The sequence below is a fragment of the Mizuhopecten yessoensis genome, unplaced genomic scaffold (genome assembly GCF_002113885.1).
Source record: "Mizuhopecten yessoensis strain PY_sf001 unplaced genomic scaffold, ASM211388v2 scaffold11143, whole genome shotgun sequence".
Taxonomy (NCBI): Eukaryota; Metazoa; Mollusca; class Bivalvia; order Pectinida; family Pectinidae; genus Mizuhopecten; species Mizuhopecten yessoensis.
Window position 1 is genome coordinate 787,272 of NW_018408901.1, and position 20,251 is coordinate 807,522.

General features: G+C 36.7%; 1 protein-coding gene across 1 annotated transcript in view; it reads right to left on the reverse strand.

Annotated features, from left to right (window-relative positions):
• LOC110466709 (putative carbonic anhydrase-like protein 1) overlaps positions 1-15,922 on the reverse strand; it is a 98,330-nt gene extending 82,408 nt beyond the window's left edge. Inside the window, exon 1 of the mRNA XM_021523414.1 lies at positions 15,742-15,922. Within this exon, the coding sequence (XP_021379089.1) occupies positions 15,742-15,844 (103 nt within the window). The 5' untranslated portion in view covers positions 15,845-15,922. The remainder of the gene's footprint in view (positions 1-15,741) is intronic.
• Between the last annotated feature and the right edge of the window lie 4,329 nt (positions 15,923-20,251).

Sequence of the window (20,251 nt, forward strand, 5' to 3'; positions counted from 1 at the left end):
CTTCTTTTGTTCTTTGTACATACTGTCCTTATTCATTTTATATATAAACATGTTGAACATATTGTTACTTGACAAAATTTTAAATTTGTGTTGTTCATGTAGTAAATTAATATCAAATCCACCGAGAGATACAATAAATAGTTACTACAAGGAACGTTATCGGTAACTAATAACTAACAAAATATATCGAATTAGAGCACGCAACCTCTATAAATGCTTAAATCAATTTGAGCAATGATCCTTTAAAACCAGGCATGCTATAACTGATCCTGTTAGCGATGCTTCCATGACTCAGATATGTATGTCAAAGGATGACATCACAAACATCTCTGAAGGAGGCGAAGACACATAATACGATTACTTATGTAGAACACCGATTGAATATGGATCAACCAACACTTTTCTTGCGATTAGACACTTTTTACGGTATAGCTTGGCAATAATATGAGATAACATACCTTTGTAAATTGAAACAAATACATCACAGCGCTCAATCAAAAGGACAATCTAAACTAGACGTCGACGGGAAATAACAGAGAGCAAAGTGATATAAAACAACGCAAAACAAGAAACAGGTGTTACAGATCAATTTTGTTATCCCAGTCCTACCTCGAGGACATACAAAAAAGTCCCGATTTTGCAGAGGGGTTTGTTTTTATTTTAAGGCTTAGCGGACTCCCCACACAGAAAGGTCATTTTCGGACTTCAAGCGTCAAAAAGGAACTCAATAGAATAAAATGTTTGAAAATGGTAAAATGGTGTATTATTTCATAAAGGCCTATTTCACGCATGTACATAATAATGGTTCTTACGGTGACTTGTACAAAAAATTCTTTCATGTTTTATGTATTGAAATAAATATCACGAACCTTTTTCAGATAAATACACGTGACCATGAAATGCAAAGGGAGAAAGGGGCTCAAACAGTTGCTTTTTAGAATAAAATACCCCCTGCTTGTTCGGGAAAAAGGAAATGCATGTCCTACTGCAATTGTTTGTAAGGGTGACTTATAAGCGGCCCCCTGCAGAATCAGGTGTTTTTTCTGGGTTTTCTCCTGCTAAGGTGACATTGAAGACAAATGGACTGTTGCCCTAACTGTAACGTTTGGGACTGACCTTGGCTGTAGCGAGGAGTTAAACCAAAAACAATTTTACGATAAAATTCATTGGGGCATAGCAGGTCTATTCTTTACCCTGCAGGGGTTTGTAAATATACGGGTTATTCGCGAGATTCTATGAAACTTCATATACGAATGGCTAAATGCTCCCTTGCTGTTATCCGGGGACATTATCAAGCAAGCAGTGTGTGGTATAATGTTGTCGTTGATATTCTACAGAAAGACAAATTAGGTCAGGAATGTTACACAGTCAGATTTTTCGGTGCAAGTTATGGCTTTCGGTTCAGACATCTTCCAGCATATTGTGATTCATTTTAAAAATAACGTTACTACTTTAAATGTTTGCCCGTATGGGAATGGCAGCAGTGTGTTCTGATGACATGCCCAAGTTCTTAGAAATTATACTTTATTTTTTCCTTCAACCCATTTTGCAATAAGTGGAATCACAACAACTGGTTAAACCGTTGTCAATGTAATATGACCGAGTGATACTGTGCTAGATACCATGCAATGAGGTACGGCATGTCTGTTTATCTCCAGAACTTGCAGGGCTTCATTTGGGCATGACTGTTGTCAAATTGTAGAATAAAGAAGTACTATTGGGTTTTTGAATGTATTTTTTGTATGCGTGTTACTTCTTATTGTGCATTTCAATTTAGTGAGTTAAAAACAAATAGGCGTTCTGTATATACATGACAGGCATGTTTGTATATTTGACGGCTGATTAGTGATATGAGCTACTGATTGCATGAGCAATTAATAAGTTTATGCTATTAAATTAAATAAATGAATCCTTTGTTTCTAACAGTATGTCGAACAACGTTCGCGACATTGTGAATCGATACTGAAGAGTGCTTTTAAGTCAATTTCCTCAACTGAATCTATCCAATCGATCTACAATAAAAGCTCGAACATTTAAATGTTAATATTCTCTTGCATTTCCTTGTTACACAATCTCGTAACTCGTTGTTGCTTAATTAATCAAACATTAAGATGTTAACTTGTTTCCAAAAAGTATAATTTGGATTTTATCACTGTTCCGGTGGTCCTCATACTCTGGTTTCGCTTTTGCTACCGATTCTCTGCGATCATTTGAATGCTTAGCTATTACAAAATGGTGGATGGTCATGACGAATTAGTTCCCCAGTGCCTTTTAAAAAAACATAACTATTTTCATTTCTGATGGATTTTTAATGTTTCCTGTACAGTTAAGCACACTAGTATTATATATATATTGCATATGGACTATTAAGCAAAATGGCACAGGAAAACATAGCACAGCATTGTCACGACCGACAAGGTCGGAACGCAATGTCGAAACAAGACAATTTCAAGAACGTATGAGACAAGAGGCCCATGGCCCTTAGCAGTCACCCGAGTCCTACAGTATTTTTTTGTTGTTGTTGACAGTGGAGATAATGATGTCAATCATCCCTACCAATTTGATTAAAAAAAAGTTAAGTTTAACGTATCTTTAAGTTAAGTTTATCAGGACCACGAGTCGATAATTCCTACTAATATCAGTTAAATCGGCCCGGTAGAACTGGACTTTAAGTCGGAAATAGTTATTTTCAAAGTAGCGGCCGTGACAGCCATATTTTTTTTCTGATCGACCAGAAATATAACAACACTTTGTCAATAATTCCATCCAAGTTTCAATTCAATCGGCCCAGAAGCTTGACTTTAAGTTCGAATTAGTTTTTCAAAATGGCAGCTATATTGGATTTCTGCGAACCTGGATATTTAAGCAGTCATAGCAAATTATTATCATTAAATATTATACTGTACTTCAAATATTTCATTCGCAAACTGTGCCGGCTCAATCCTTTGAAGCTACTAGCCAAATAATATTATATGATATTATGCTTTTCGGTTCTGACATATTTTTCCTGTAGCCTTGTAAGTAGCTGGAGATCATTTTCCTTCTCAAACTTTATTGGCTCTAACTCAAGCAGCTACCAGTCCAACCTTATGAATCTATGCGTTTTAGTTCTTCAGAACAAGTCGTTTGAAGTGTTGTTGACCTCTGTGACATTTTAAGTAGGTTGAGTTCATTTCCTTTACCATACGATGATGAGCTTGATCCCACTAATCCACCAGCCAAATATTATGATTCTATGCCTTTCGTTTATTCAGAAGCAGTCATTTGATGTTTTTGACATATTTGACCCCAGTGATCTTGAGAGTAGGTCAAGGTCATTTTATTCGCAAACTTCGTCGACCTCCATCCAAAGTTTCTATTCCTTTTTTTCTTTCTTCATCAGAAGTCTTTTGAAGCGATTGACATATTTGAAACCTGTGACCTTGATAGAAAGTGAAGGTAATTTTCACTCGAATACTCGCTTTCAGCCAAATATCATGACTCTAGGCCGGTCCATTATTCAAGTCGTTTGATGTGTTTGACATATTTGACCCATATGACCTTGAAAGTAGATCAAGGTCAATTTCGTTCTTAAACTTTGTTGAGCACCACCAAAAAAAACTATCAGCCAAATTTAAAGACTCTATGCCTGTCCTTTATTCAGAAGAAGTTATTTGAATTGTTTGAGATATTTGAACCCTGTGACCTTGAAAGTAGGTCAAGGCCATTTTCGTTCGCAAACTTTATCCGGCTCCACCAAAAGAAGCTACCAGTCACATATTAAGATTTTATACCTTTCAGTTCTTCAGAAGAATTCGCTTAAGTGTTTGACCCCTGTGACCTTGAAATAAGGTCAAAATCTTTTTCGTTCTCATACTTTGTCAGGCTCTTACTAATGAAGCTTTCAGACAAAAATCATGATTCTAGGCCTGTCAATTATTCAGAAATTTGGTTTTATGTGTTTGACATATTTGACGCCGTGACCTTACAAGTCATTTTCGTTCTCAAAATTTGTCAGAAACCATCAGACAAACATGAAGATTCGATACCTTTCAGTACTTAAGAAGAAGTCATTTGAAGCGATGACATATCTGACTCTTGTATCCTTGAAAGTAGGAAAGTATTCGCAAACTTTGTCGGGCTCTTTTGCAGGAAGCCAGCAGCCACATTTGAAGATTCTGTACCTTTTAGTTCTTAAGAAGAAGTCGTTTGAAACGTTTTGACACATTTGACCTTTGTGACTTTGAAAATAGGTCAAGGTCATTTTAATTCTTTAAACTTTCTTAGGCTTTTACTAGCGAAGCTTTCGGCCAAATATCATGACTCTATGTCTGTCCATTTTTCAGAAGAAGTCGTTTAAAGGAAAAGTTGATGGACGGACGGACAACGGACGCTGCATCATGATATATGCTCACTTGCCCTTCAGGCAGGTGAGTTAAAAATGAATGCATCAAACTAAAACTAAAAAGGTTTAAAAGGTGTAAAAATATATCGACAGGAACAAATTTGTTATAAATAATATCGAATCTTATTATAGAGATCAATTGAGTGTAATTAATTACATATTGATTGAACAGAAACTGCAATGTTAGAGGTCTACCGTCTTTTCTTTCTTCACTTCCCTACTCCTCGGTTTCGGTTGTGTCCTTCTAGGCCCTCGTGTTAATACGACCCGAACAGTTGCGAAGACGTTAAACCATATACAAACGAGGTTGTGGTTGATTATATGTTTAAGTACAGGCGGTAGCACGAAGGCTGTCTTTCATGACGTACTTCAAGAAGTCAAATCAGATAAAGATAGAACCTTAACCCTTTTGCACTTGAAGACACGACAGTGTCCTTAGTGTATCACCGACTTTGCAAAACTAAGATACTTTTAGATTATTTTAAGTAATTAATTGGAATTTTCTTCTGTTGAACAGAGAACGATTATCATACATTAAAATTGTTATCGATTTGATCATAAAAAGATTTCTTCATTTTTTACGCACCTCATTCAGTTCTAGGTTAGAGGATTAATGCGTAGAGCCTGGGGACCTGAAACTCTACGCATAAATACAGGTTAAGAGCAGCCCTACAGTTAAGTTGGTTTTAACTCGTAAAACGAGTAATTCTTGCCAAATAGCGACTTTAACACAATTATAAAATGTCGTTTATTAATTATTTCTCCTAGCATTAAACGACAACAGCATTTTGGTTTGTACCAAAGTAGGAGTGTGGTCGTGCTATCGAAAACCATCAACAAATCATTTAATGTACAGCGTTAAGGAAAAATCAAGCATTGTTGTGTTTTGCATTTCTCGCTGTTCTATATAAATGTAGTAAATGGAACCACTTCAATTGTGTTTTAATCAGATAAGTACAATTTAAAAATTCTCAAAACATCATGTTGGTTTAAAACAATATAGCCTATTAACCTATATATTAGTTGCACTCAGTGACGTAATATACCAAATCAAAGTTGTCATTAAATAACGGTTATTTGGTGACCAAATTGAATACCGACAAGGATTTTATTAACTTTCTGTTGAAGGATGTCATTGACAGTTTCACAACAATTTGGACGCGAGTTTGAGAAAACAGAGGTTTCGTATCAGAAACAAATTCTCATTTATAATTCTCACTGGCCCAATATGTTTCTTCAGTGAATAAGTTAAAAAGCACCTGATTAATATTGTGACAGCCACAATCGGCAAGGGACAGAGAGACAATCTTAAGTTGCAAAACGGTAAAGATAACATCCATTATCTAATGTCTTTCAACAGATAGAATTTGCAAATGTCGATGTACCTACCTTTGAAGAAAATCTGCAGTTTGCGCTTAATAACGCAAGCAAATATTAGCCAAATTCCTTCAAAATTGATACCAATGTTTGTGTTCCGCTGTCGTTCCACCCATCTCGAGCACTCTTTGGTTTCGTGTGATAATTGTGACAAATTCCGTATGCACATCCGACTCATTCTAAGTTTGCCAACCGATGTGATTTGTGCATATGTACGGATAATTAATGAAGTTAGTAAATTCTGATGGATTAAACGATTAATTTACACCGTAATACTTACATGTTCAATAAAAGTCTAACTTCTGTATAAGATTTTTTTTCTTCTTCGAGTTTCAAGCTATATATTATGTTTAAACAGCTAAATACTCCCATGTTTAAACCTAACCTCAATAATGTAAACCTATATGACCTGCAAGCGGGGGGTATAAATTCCACGAATTTGCTTGTTATTATAATAGCTACAACAAAGCAAAACAAAGAAAATGTTTGATTTCACTATATGGCCAGTTTATCCATTTTGACCTTATTAGAGATACTACACGGTGAACAAAAATTAAAACTCCAATGTTTCATGTGTCCCGAAACATACATGTATATAGAGCACAGTGAAAACGGAAAGTGACCGTAAAACGATACACATTTCCCTTTTTTGGCTACCACAGATAGTTTACACTCAAACTCATGTGGTAGTCGTTTGGTCTCGCAGTACAGGTGTACTTCTGGAAAGTATTTATATATGTGGATCCCATTCGATCCGGGACGAACAATGTCAAGATAAAAAGGTTTTAGACATCGGATAATGAAAAAGGATTGACCATGATGACCGTTTAATGTATGTAGCGTTAATTATTGCTTCGAGGTAGAACACCTTTTGCTTAGTGGTCTACACGACAACAGGAGGCAATTATCACGAAAATCCTGAAATTAAGAATAGATCAATAATAAGTGTGATCCATAAGCTCGGTTAGATTCTATGTTTCTATAAGGAAAGGATTGTTTTTGTTTGTTTTATTTTTGTATTGTTTAACGACCCACCGACAATGTGAGTCATTAAGGGCCAACAATATTGTAAAAAGAGACATTCACGATTATAAACACAGTAAACCAAAACTCAACAGCTTAAAATTTAAAATATGTAAATGATTAAAGAAATACATCAATATCGAACAAATTTTCTGCACAATATATCATCCTTTTATGTAAAAATCAATAGTGTAAATAGTCATATATTAATTGCATAGAAACTGTATCGAATAATCTTTTCATAGGCGGTACATCATAAAATCTGTCACTCCTTAAGTATTTGACCGTAAATGGTTGATCGCATGCATGACAATAAGGCTGGTCTTCCTTACGAAAATGTAGCCATTTGTGATGTAGGTATGTCCTATGCACAGTCGCGAGAGGATTAATTCAGCTATCAGAATGCAATACGTTCAGCAATTATGCTGCTCAAGTCAACAAAACTTGGTTATGTATTACCAATATCATACCTAGTATATTTTTCCCTTGGTAGCAGTGAATTATATACTACAAATTAACCATACTGAGTAATACTTTATTCATAGGATTGCTGCAACGGACCATCCCATGCAGAACGTCTCAAGGTTTTACAAGACAATCCCCGGTCGACACTAAACACTTCTTGAAGTTCTTAATCAAAATGTAACGTGAGCGTCATCTGAACAGATCGTAGCCTACTCTTATTGTTTTCCCTACTGTAGTGCATTACGTTATTATCTGTCTTTGTGCCCTATTTGATAGTATTGAATGTTCATCGTTTTGAGTCCTCGGTATCACTAAAGTTTGGTTTGGTTTAATATTGTATAATATCAACAGCTTAAGTAATTTAAGAACGTGCCGCCATGAGTGTTGTGTATTGCATGCAAGTATGTTACAGGAGCGGAAAAATGCACGGTCAGACTGGGGTTCGAACCCGGGACCTTCCGAACTCGAGACGGACGCTCAACCAACCAATTGAGCTATCTGTTCGCCGACGATCGAACCAGTTCAGTTCCGCTACCTTCCTCCCTGTTTTAACAAAGTCTTCGAATCCGAAGAGACGCGAGACCCTATACCACCTTCTGTGGGTATACTTCGTTGGGTGCCAAATGTAACAGGAGAGGAAAAATGCACGGCCAGAACCCGGGACCTTCCAAAACTCTAGAAGGACGCTCAACCAATTGAGCTATCTGGTCGCCGACGATCGATCCAGTCCAGTTTTGCTTCAAGTGTGTCGGAGACAGGGTATGTTGGTGTATTTGCCTCCTTGTGATAACGCGGATCTGATGCCGACTTTATAATGCCCACTGAAATGCCATGCCGAAGGCACCTAACACAGCATTAGAACCACTTAGTCCACATTCAAATTGTGTCAAATTTAACTTGTGGTACAATCCATGATACTTCAAATCCACGTCCCACTGTATGTTATAAAGGTCGATTTTCCCAACACATCTACAAGATGAAATAACTTCATAACAATCCACGCTCTTAACAATATTTATTCCAACCCGTCTGCGAAAACATCCCAATGAAGTCACACTTAATAAAATATCAAATGTATAAATCAACCTTAATATTTAAAAAAGACATACCAGCACTATAAACTATTTATCAATTATGGACTTTTGTCGAAGTCGATACGTTGTTATATCGACCTGGTAAAGTGATATCGACTGACGCACTCCGCGGTAGACTTTACTCGAACGCATAAGTTATAAAAAAATAAAGACGATAATTATCGCTCAGCGTTAAATTGGATTAGTTATTTAAGATCAAAATGGATTAAATTAAATTTGGCGTGAAAATATTCATTGAGCAACATGAAACAGGTTAGAAAACCAAATCTGAAGAGACTCAGGTTGGATTATTACATGTAAGGATATTCACTATCAACAATAATAAAAACCCTGTTAGATTATCAGAACTTCATATTTTAAACTAGACATGTAAAATATAAACTTCATCTTTCAAAATAGACATGTAAAACCAAATATCGCCATCATCGTGAAATATTGTATATTCAAAATTCGAAACTGATTCACATAAACGTATCGTATACCTAACGAGCGAGAATCGATATGGAACATTATGTTATAGAAGGACCAACTCCATTAACATGTCTGTTACCGACCAGCTAATACGTAAACGCCATACAAGTACTCGTATCACTCGACGAAAGGACACGTTCTGGAATGCTGATTTAATAATGTTTCTTACGACGTAAGAGGCATTATTGATCATACTGCGGACACAAGACATGTCTAATAAGCTACACGCTAACATTTTGGTGATCAAACTGTTTATGCCGACATTATTTTATTGTTGACAAAATAGAGGTGTAGTTTGAGGTTAAAATAGGTCTACTAAAAATAGACAAGAAATGAAATGAAAGGGATAGCATATCAACATCTACCCAAGACATGCAGGTCCGGGGCCAAGAAAAAATGAAAGCTGCTTCCTACTGTGTAATATATTATTAATTTCTTTTGTGTCCTCTCTATTCTGACTTATATATAAGAAAATTGCGAGCAGAAGCATGATACGCCCGTCAGACCCTCGGAAGGGTATTGATATATTGGAAGCAGGTAGTGACATGACTAGACGTGAAAAGACTTAGCAAGCAAGTTCAGTGATTACTTTCTGAATAAAATCAGCTCAATCAGGAAAAATATTACCGAAGTGAACACCTGCTGACATTGACATCTCTGTCATGACTGCTGACATTGCATTTGATGGGGAACCATTGACAAAGCTGTCGTCAACAACCCAGGACGAGTTACGCAACATTATCATGACCTCGCAATCGAAGTCCTGTGAGCTTGATCCACTGCCTACAGACCTATTAAAGCAATGTCTTGAAGCACTGCTTCCTTTGATTACCGCAATCATGAACAAATCATTGACGGAGTCAAAGGTTCCATTATGTTTCAAGAAGAAACATGTCAGACTATTGTTAAAAAAGCCTGGAATGGACAAGGAGGAGTTGAAAAACTACCGCCCAGTTTCAAATCTGCATTTTTCTGTCTAAGATCTTGGAGAAGGTTGTGCCCCGGCGTTTAGAGGTTCATCTCGATGACAACTGAGACGGCCCTCCTACGTGTACATAGTGATATAGCTTCTGCATTGGATGACAAGTGCAGAGCGGTTCTTGTCATGCTTTTGGATCTGCCACCTCACATGACAAAGTACTAGATTTCGGGGTTCCTCAAGGGTCGGTGTTAGGACCACGAAAATATTGTATGTACTCCAAACCGATTGGAGAGATTTGTCGTCGCCATAGCCTTCGCTATCATTGCTATGCTGATGACACACAAATTTACATGGTCATAAAACCACAGGACAGTTGGAATACAGTCTCAGAAAGTCTGGAAGCTTGTCTGACAGATGTCGGTATCTGGATGAACGCCAACATGCTTAAACTTAATCAGGAAAAGACGGAACTAATCGTCTTTTCCCCAAAGTGTCAGCAAACAGTGGCTCTCCAGCTCAAGGTTGGTGCCAGAACTATTGAGACTGTTCCAGCTGTTAAAAACCTAGGGGTATACTTTGACAGTTCTCTGAACATGGAGAAACAAGTGAACGCTATTGCCAAATCCTGTTACTACCAGATCAGGAACATCGGCTGTATTCGGCAGTTTCTAACTGCAGATGCATGCAAGATTTTGGTGCATTCACTTGTTACCTCTCGGTTGGATTATGGTAACGCCCTGCTCTGTGGTATATCTGACAAACTAACTAGTCGTCTGCAGAGGGTTCAGAACACTGCAGCACGGCTAGTTACTCGTACTCGAAAGAGAGAGCACATCACACCTGCGCTTTATTCGTTGCACTGGTTACCTGTACGATACAGGTCGCAGTACAAAATTCTGGTATACACATACAAGGCACTGAATGGAACAGCTCCTCAGTACCTACAGGAACTTGTTACCCTGTATCAGCCGTCAAGATCACTGCGGTCGGAGTCAGAATCTTTGTTGTGTGTCCCAAAATCTCGTACTGTGACCTACGGAAACAGATGCTTTGGAGGGGTTTCGGCTACTATGTGGAATAGCTTACCATCTGCTATTAGGAAGTCGAATACTCTGGCCAAGTTCAAGAGGGACATAAAAACTCACCTCTTCACGTCTGCATTTTAGAATCTTTGCAAAGACGTCATGTAAATATCACCCTTCGATTTGTTCAATTATGTGCACATTGCTTGTTAAATGTATGAAAGTGATTGCAAGCCTTTGTTGTTTGTTTTCACAATTATAACCAATACTATTATACATATGTTGTAAAGCGCCTTAGAGTAATTTTACAAATTATATAGCGCGCTATATAAATGCTGTATATTATTATTATTATGATATAAATGTGTTTACTGCCACTGTGTTGTTGGTGACTGTGACGTTGCCATTTATTAACTGTCTTTATGCAAGCTTTTTTTTTTCAGAATGACACTAGCGTGGTCAATGTTGCTATTACTAAAACTAGAACCCTGTCTTTGAGGTACATGAGTCTTCAACAAATAATTAGAAAGTTCTTTCATTTTCGACATAATGCCCTCAGTTGGCAATGAAAAAGGGGCATAGCTCTGCCGAATAGCGTTCAAATTTCACGATTTAAGAACTTATCAAATCATTCAGGTAATGAAACAATCAAGAAGTTCAATAAAAATCGGAGAACAATTGTTTGAGTTTTGGTGTAAACAAGCAAAAGTTAATTACAAAAATAAAGTATAGCGTTGCTATGTCAAGTGGTATATGCTCAAACGAAGAAAGTTGAAACTCGACAGACAAACCCTTAATATATGTTGAACATTATTTGCTTCTAGGATTACCGTACAACATTTGAAAGGAATTGATAAAGGAATTGATTGAACAATAAAAACAGTTCTTGCATTTACTTCACAATGACCCTTTTTTGGCAGTAAAAGAGTCAATTCACCACCAAAAATGCATATAAACTTCTGAAATGCATTTTCGTTCGAGCTATTTTGGTATGCAATATGTGTACTAAGTTTCATCAAGATATGTTTATGATGAAGGCAGAAGAGCGATGACGACAAGGAAAAGCTAACGGACGGACGGACGAACAACGCAGCCCATACCAGAAAACGACCCGTCGGACGACGGGTGTATAAAAACACGATGTTCCCTTGTTTACGTCCTCTTGCCAATTATTATTATGTTCAGTCAGAGAAAGGGCATCTAATTGAATAAAACGTTTACACTACGTGAACGCTATTTAAATTTGTCAAACGTCTTCGAGTTCTGTTTTTTAAGCTTAAGGCAGCAAATGACCTTGTGATTGAACTACATGTACCAAACAAACAACTCTTGATACCCGTCGCTATTTCATTCACGACCATCAATGCATTTTGTTGCGTTCCTCTTACCTAATTCCCTGTGCTTGTAAGCTTAAACTGCTGTTTACATGCCAGCTTTGACAACTTTTGAAGAACGTTTCAAATGTATACCCACAAGCTATACCATATTACAGATCGATAGAAAAAGGCTGACATAAGATTTAGTTGTGATAAATATATGCTCCAGTTCTGTCAACGACCACACTGGCAATCATTGGAATCCATAGATATGTCAATACAGGGGAATAAATGTGAAATCAGAAAATATCAATACTCTTTCCACATATTCTTTCTTATTAGAATCGCAACATGCTTTTGATGTTACTGATCAGTAGTTATTTGAATACCTATAACGATCAATTGATTCTATCTGGGCCTATCCGACATTTTATTCATTCAGTAATTCAATGCAATCAAATTCATATTCCTTCTGCAGTTCATTAGTTCTTGTTTGTTTGAGGTTGAAGGTCCTCTCAACAGCCTGGATGTTATGAGGATAGGAACGTAAGGAGACAACGCCGGAAAGACGAAGTGGTTCGCCAGGAAAATTGATTAGTATTTCAGAGCTGAATGTTGAATATTTATATATGTAACCCGTATGATTTATCAAATTTTAAAAAACCGTATAGTAACATCACAATATCCGTTGCTTATGGAGAGAAATTACCGATTTATTAGTTCGTACCTGGCTATGAATAGCATAAACTGTTTCTGGATAGTTTTGTTCAGTAAATCAAAACACTAAGTAAGATTTTCTACATTATAAGGTTAAATCCTCAGCGAGGTAGCTCTCAAAAGCCGACAACAGATCCGCGCTTTCGCAAGGAAGCAAATTCAAAACATACCAATTCGAGAATACACGTACAAGTACTAAACGGCAATGGCTGTTAATAGGATGTTAAACCCAACACAGCAAAAACCAAACCGATTCATTGTTTACCATAATGAAAGATCTGTTTACATTGATTGAAATCGTTGGTGACTTAAACATCTAACAGGAGACACTATTACGGGTATAACGTGAGGTCCAGGGAACGCTTATTTTTCAAAAGCATATGGTTTTGTCTCTTGTTTTGTTTGACTGCACATTATGCTTTAGATTTAATGTGGCCTCTGGTCCTGAATAAGTGATTGACATTAGTTTGCAGGGTATATATTGTGGTATTCAAAAGATAAGACGTGTGCTTGAAACGGTATGTTGGAGTACTTGCCTGCTGCCAGTAACGCAGATCCCATGTATGCTTCGATTTGTCTCTATTGTTTTTAATAAAATGAATACTAAAGTTTAATAATTTGTTGTGAAACACTTGTTATTAGATTTCATTGTCCTTAGCCAACCCCAAAATTTTGAAATATGACAGTTCTTAACGCTCTTTTCTAGAAAAATGTTTGATTTGTTCCAAAAGACCAACTATACCCACTTTTATTGTTCACATTTACATTTGCGTAAAATTTTCTTTGTTGTGGATAAAAGTTCGAATAATAAAATGCTAATAATGATATGCTGATATGTTGATGGAAAGTTTCATTTCATCACAAATTTAAAGATTGTATATTTATATGAGTAAATAAGCACTTTGAAGCAAAGAACATACTATTAAATGCTGAAATAAACACGGCGTTGTTTCGTTCACGTGTTGACTCCATCGGAAAAAACCATGCGAAGTACGACTAGCTTGAAAACATAATAGCCAAGCTATACTATAACAGACGAGTACTATGTTATCGACGTCATTGTATCTTACATCTGAAGGTGTAAAGCTTCAATTTCGAGAATTAGAGGTAACTTTATGGCTACAAAGAATGTTGCCCCGATTGCAATATGAGGGCTCTATGTATTGCCCTTCTCCGGATTGGTCAATGATACATCTCCCATTTTTTCCCTTGACAAACGAAGACCAGCCTCAATGCGAAGCATAACTTGAACCGTTTAAAGTAAATAAAGTGTTTATAGATTGCATAAACTAAAGCCAACAAGATAATCTTTTGATAATCTTTTTATAATATAACAGATCTCACATCTCTTTTCGAAACAACTTATGTCTCTACAATTTTAACCTACCTTAAACTATTGGTCATACAATAATCATAATTAGTATCTTGCCCTTGCCGCCTTACAAACGCTTTCTTTTCGGTTGATCCTCCCTCCCTAGACATATGTCCTTATATGACGTTAAATGTTGCGAGCCTGTTAAACCACAAGCAAACAATATGGCACACAGAAACATCACTAAGTTGCCAACATGTCGCCTACGATACAAGATTGGACGATACAATGACGCCTTAAATCACGCAAAAAGTCATTGAAATAATTCGTTTCCGAAAGAAACTAATAAATTTTGTACGGAAAAAATAATATTACGGCGCTCGACCTCATGCCCTTCGCAAGATGTCGAAACCAGTAGTTTTTTTAATTCGAGTGACGATTCTTACAAATTGTATTATTGGATTATTGTGTCGAAGCTGCTGATGAACGATCGCAGATACCAAGGTTACTAACAAAATTTCAGGGAGTTGCAATAAACCTCATACATTTTCAAGCTCGATGTTCCGTTTGTAATTAAGTATAATTATATGGTACAACTTAATTGATTACACAACACACATGGATTGAATTAAAAGTGTCGTCATAATGTATTGCATGTGTAACAAAAACTGTTTCCTTCTACTGTGTATGTGTAATTAAGCGTTTGCCATCTATTTTAATAGATATTGTCAATTATCTTAGATGTCTTGGTAACGTGTCAATTTAATCAAACAATTATTGCACTGTTTCTGCATAGGCTGCAGTAATAACTTTATATATTTCCAAAGCAATTTATATGTACTTTTGTGAATTAATATACCAGTAGCTTAGCTGGTATTTAATTGATATTTATGGCTTGATGAACTGTTTACTACAAGCACTATAGGCATGCAAGCTCTTTGTCTCTATGACGAAAATTAAAGTAATTTCAACTGAGATAAGCAACGTATAAAAATACAAACTTATTAGCGTCAATATCAATTACATCGGAGAGCAATGACATGGATTTTGTTTTATACATTTTTGTCTTAACTGAATCATAGAAGGGAATCATAATTTCATGAAGCACACGAACAAAATTGTCAGTTAATATGATGTAAGGAACACAACAAGAAGAGGCTCTCATAGAAACACCGTTCGATTCTCTGATCGATGCGACTATCATACAAGTGTATCGCACTTTGTTTGTTCCAGAAAACAGTCACTTCCTCAAAATGTTTCATAGACGATTAAATTGAATCGATTGAACTATAAGTATACATTGCTCAGTCATAAATCCGTATCTGTTTCTCTTTATTGAACTTGCACGAACACCCTTTTTATCCTGGCGTTGATAATCAAAAATAATGTCAACAATGACCATTTTTATTAAATAATTCGTGTACAAGTTAAGTTGAAATAATTGAACTTTCTCTAGTATCATTTTACTGAATTTAAATTTTACTGTTTTGAAATTTTGGATAAACCTAATGCAACATCCAATTATCGGTCAATAAGAAAATTGCGGCACCAGCATTATATAAAATGTTTGCGGAGAATTAGGATATGTCGATAAATATATAAATTTATGGTACAAAGTAATTTGTAAATCATACTTACTTTCACAGTAAACAAGAGCGCAGATCACAGCTAAAAAGTAGACCCCTCGTGCTATGGACATTTTCACGACGCCAGTGAAAAATGGAGAAACATCAAACTTCATACACAGTGTTTCAAGTACAGAATCAAGGAACACGTGGATCCGAGACTTCAGAGACGGAAAATAGATGATTTTGCTAACTAAGAGTCACCATTGCCTTATGAAGAAATGTTTGATATAGATAGCGTTTCGTGCTGTGTTTGGGGAGGCGGGGCCTCCCAATGGTCTCTTCTGATTAGTCAATAATCTCACAGCCTGCTTCTCATGTCTCCAAATTTGATGTTTCCGCGTCCGCCAGTGTCTGAGGAGCACTATGGTTTAGTGTTGATATTAGCAGTATCGTGTTGGTTAGTGTTTCGGCTTCAGCTCTCCTCTGAGGAATAAGCCTTTCTGTAAGGAATATATACAAGCTATGTAAGTCTATGACAAAACGCAGCATTTGTATTACACGAGGTTTAATAATCTAATTGATCAGCGTAAAACAATAATTTTACAAAGTACTGCTATGTTAAATGAGGGTTCCTTGTTTGAATATAATCTCGGTTTCTCTTTTTTTTGTTTCATCAGTATAAAATTTAGAGTTAGAGCTATTTGTGTATTGTTGTGTACAAAGTCACAGGCTTTATATGTGGTGCTTTCGTTTGTAAAGAGGAAAGTTAAAGCTTACGATACTAATCACGTTTTAATTAGCCTATTACCTGGTTTGTTGTCCTTCAAATTATTTTGCTTCACGTATGGTGTGTCATAAATGTTACTTGAAGTTGTTCATTTTTGGACAGATATTGTTTTCATATTCATTGTACATTGTGTTAAATTTTTCACCTTGATATGTGTTCCCTTTAGCTTGTGATATTGTTTTCCATTATATATCATTTATTTCTTCTGCAGAGCGATTCATTCGGTTTAGTATGCGTGTGTTTTACTCCTATAAACTGCTATGGTCGTTTTAAAGACGTGCCAGGTTTTGGTGGTGGAGGAGAGTCGGAGACAAACCGCCGACTTACGGCCACTCCCTGGCGACTGCCCCACGTAGGTATCGAACCCGCGTCCCAGTGGTGGGGGGCTAATGGTAGCAGAATGTCAGACGCATTAACTACTTGGTGTCATACAGAGCGAACCACAACTTATATAGTCTTTCTTAGGTTATTGCAGTCATAGCTTTTGCTCCTTAGTACTTCCATTTGAATTTATATAGCATCACCTATATAATCCTAACGTATAGGAAAATAAAGCACATATATGCATGTCGATATAATGGGTGATAGTGAAATATTACGTGTTTAAGTGTCACGCATTACATCAGCACAACGAATTACGAAAGTCCATTCGACATTGACACAGACTTTTAAAGCCATATACACATGACACGAAACATCATTCCACACTTTTCATTTCAGACAGAACCGGATTATTTTCCTTATCACTTGGACGCTTATCAAAGGGTTAGGTTTCAGGGGTAAACAAAATAATCGAATGTCTGTAAGTTACAAGCGTTTGCTAAGACTGTAATTAATTCATTCCTATAGAGTGTTTCTATCTTTATCGATCTAGACAGTCAACAAAGACCTAGAGCATTCCTGTAAGGAAACACAACACTATGACACCATATTAGGTCTAACAGCCGAGATAGCCACACAGGGCCGAGGCCACAGACTGAGATAAACTGTTTTTCTTACACTTGCATGGTTGAGTAATGTAGCCGGCGGCAATACGGTTACTGACCTTCACACAAATTGACACTAACAACTCATAGACTTATGTATTTTTGGACATCTGGACGCGTGTTAAGGAAATGAATTCTTAAAGTACATGACGAAATCAATTATCATTTCTATCCTGATCTACTAATATGACTAGCACATCATTGACCCTTTATTGTGTTATTCAGACCCGCTGTTGGCTTCCATTCGAGTCAACAAATAACAAAGCTAATAACTGTTTTGAAGCAAATAAATAAAGTTTAATTTATATTAGAATCTCTGGAAAACCTTAGAAAAATATCTTAGGAATATCAGCTATGTCTCTAATGTCCGTATGCTTTGATTGGTTTTGGTATTATTTTGTTCAATGTCCTATTAACAGCTAAGGTCATTCAAGGGCGTGCCTCCACTGATGGATTTGCCTCCTTGCGATAGCGCAGACCTGACGTCGACTTTAGGAGTGATACCTCAATAAAACACCGTGTCGAAGGCACCAAGCATAGTCGTCCACTTGGTCACATTATACTGACACTGGGTAAGTCGGTTTTTTCGATAACCCTAAATGCCGGACTTTCGTATGTCCCGGCCAGGCGACAGATTACATTGCCTTCCCTTCTTTGACGAACGCTCAACACTAAGCCTAAGGTTTGTTAATGTCAAACAAGTCTCTACGAAACATAAAGGGATTTCAGGAAATAGAGAGAACATATAAAAATCAAAAATGTTCTCTTAGCAGAAGACATAGAAAAAAGCAAACCGCCGCCTTTTTCGATACGTAGTGGGATACAGCACAGCAGGGCTATTATGTTCCCGAAACTGCAGGGTAGCTGTCCTGTGCTGCAACATTACTATTCTTTTAATAATCTTTACTTCAAGACAAATAATAAAATATGCTGTTGTCGCTTACTTGGAAAATGTATCTCGGATATGTCGACAAAGTGTTGTGTTTGGTTCCTCATTTAGGACAAATTTAGGCCATTAAGTCAATAATTTTTGGATGTAATCATTCTTCATTAGTTTATATTTTGTTATACTATATATGTTTTGTATTTTCATTACGCATAAGAGTTTCGTACTTCCGTCCATACATGGAGACCGACGGGCTTCACACTTCCGACTTGGGTGTTAGGGTGGCGCAGTTAATGGCGAACACGCCTTCACCAAGACGGCTGCGTGAAATGGCATTTTGTCACCTACAGGACCACATGAGTGTATTCTTGTTTCCTCCAACAGTATGGCATTTTGTGCATTTTTATTTGAGCCTACAAGACCAAATATTAAATGTTTGAAAAATTGATTCATAATCGATGAAAAGTAAATAGTTTGTATACACTTAGGTTTCCTTGGGAAAGAAGTAATTTGGTTTGGTTCTGATTTTAAACCTTCAACAGCTTATTTTATTAAAACGAATTGGCAAATTAAATGCTCTGAAGAAAGAAACAATAAGTTATTTTCAGTTCAACCTAATGTAGGGTTCATGTGCAAAAGTTAGAACAGCCGCAGTGAGGAAATCGTCCTCTCGCGACTACGCATAGGCCATATCTACATCACACATAGCTATATTTTGCATGGGGAAGGCCAACCTTGTTGTCATGGCTGTGATCAGCTATTTACAGTGAAACACTTTATGATTGAATGCGGTGGGGTGAACATCTGGCCCCGACTTGATTTTTTTTTTTAAATCGCGCCATATGTAGATATGTAAAAATGAACGATAACTGCATCAATGCTTAATTACAATGTATTATTACAACTGATTAGCGTAGTGGACCTCCCTGCATAACACTAGGTTGAGTGAAGTGGATATCCTAACATAATGACAGATTTATGTCACAGGCGGATGTTATTTTGAAAAAGAATTATGATCGTGTATAGTGTATAAAACGACTGTTATTTTAAATATTAAATATGTCATATTGGTATATATGAAGTAAGCGTAGTGATACTTTTAATTTAAAATATAACCTACATTGTCAACTTGCTTTTATACAGTTACAACGGTAGTCTATATTTTAAACTTCTTCCAAAAAAATCCATTTATATATTCTGTCTCGCCCATGCAGGTGAGCGATTGGGAAAATAATACACATGCTGTTACCCACTGCATGTATCGTAGGAGGCGACTAATGCGGTATCCCTCTTAAGAATTGGGGATTTTATTTGGTGTCCTCTATTTGGTGAAACGAAAGCGACCAAAATAATCTACTGCGCTCATTGCAATACTTTTAACTACCTTTTATTTCCTATCGCCTTGCTTGGTAATACCCCACTTCTGGCTCAAGTGTTGAGCGTTCGCCCAGGTGATGAAGGCAATGGGTTCTGTCCCCAGGCCCGGATTTACCAAAGTCCTTAAAGAATGTAGTTGTTATTCCTGATTAACGTTCAGCATTTAGGGGAATGGCAACAACTGGTTCATCCGTTGTCAGTATAATGTAATTGGGCGGAATCCTGTGCTTGGTGCCTTCTGAATGGTGTTTCAGTGAGATAGCACTATACAGTTTCGCGTTATTACAAGGAGGCAAGTTCAACAGCATAGATACGCACTTGCACAACACACATGGGGGCACGTCCTTTAATTACCTTAGATGTTGATAGGACGTTCAACAAAATCAAATCAAAGTGTTCTGTCTATGGAATCATGTTTATGCAATATAAAAACCAGTAACAAACTTTTGTTGGATGCCAAACATGATTAATGTCCAATTTAGCTAAATCATGGAGATTTGATTATCAATGTTTATTATGATAAATACCGATACATTTTTTGTCA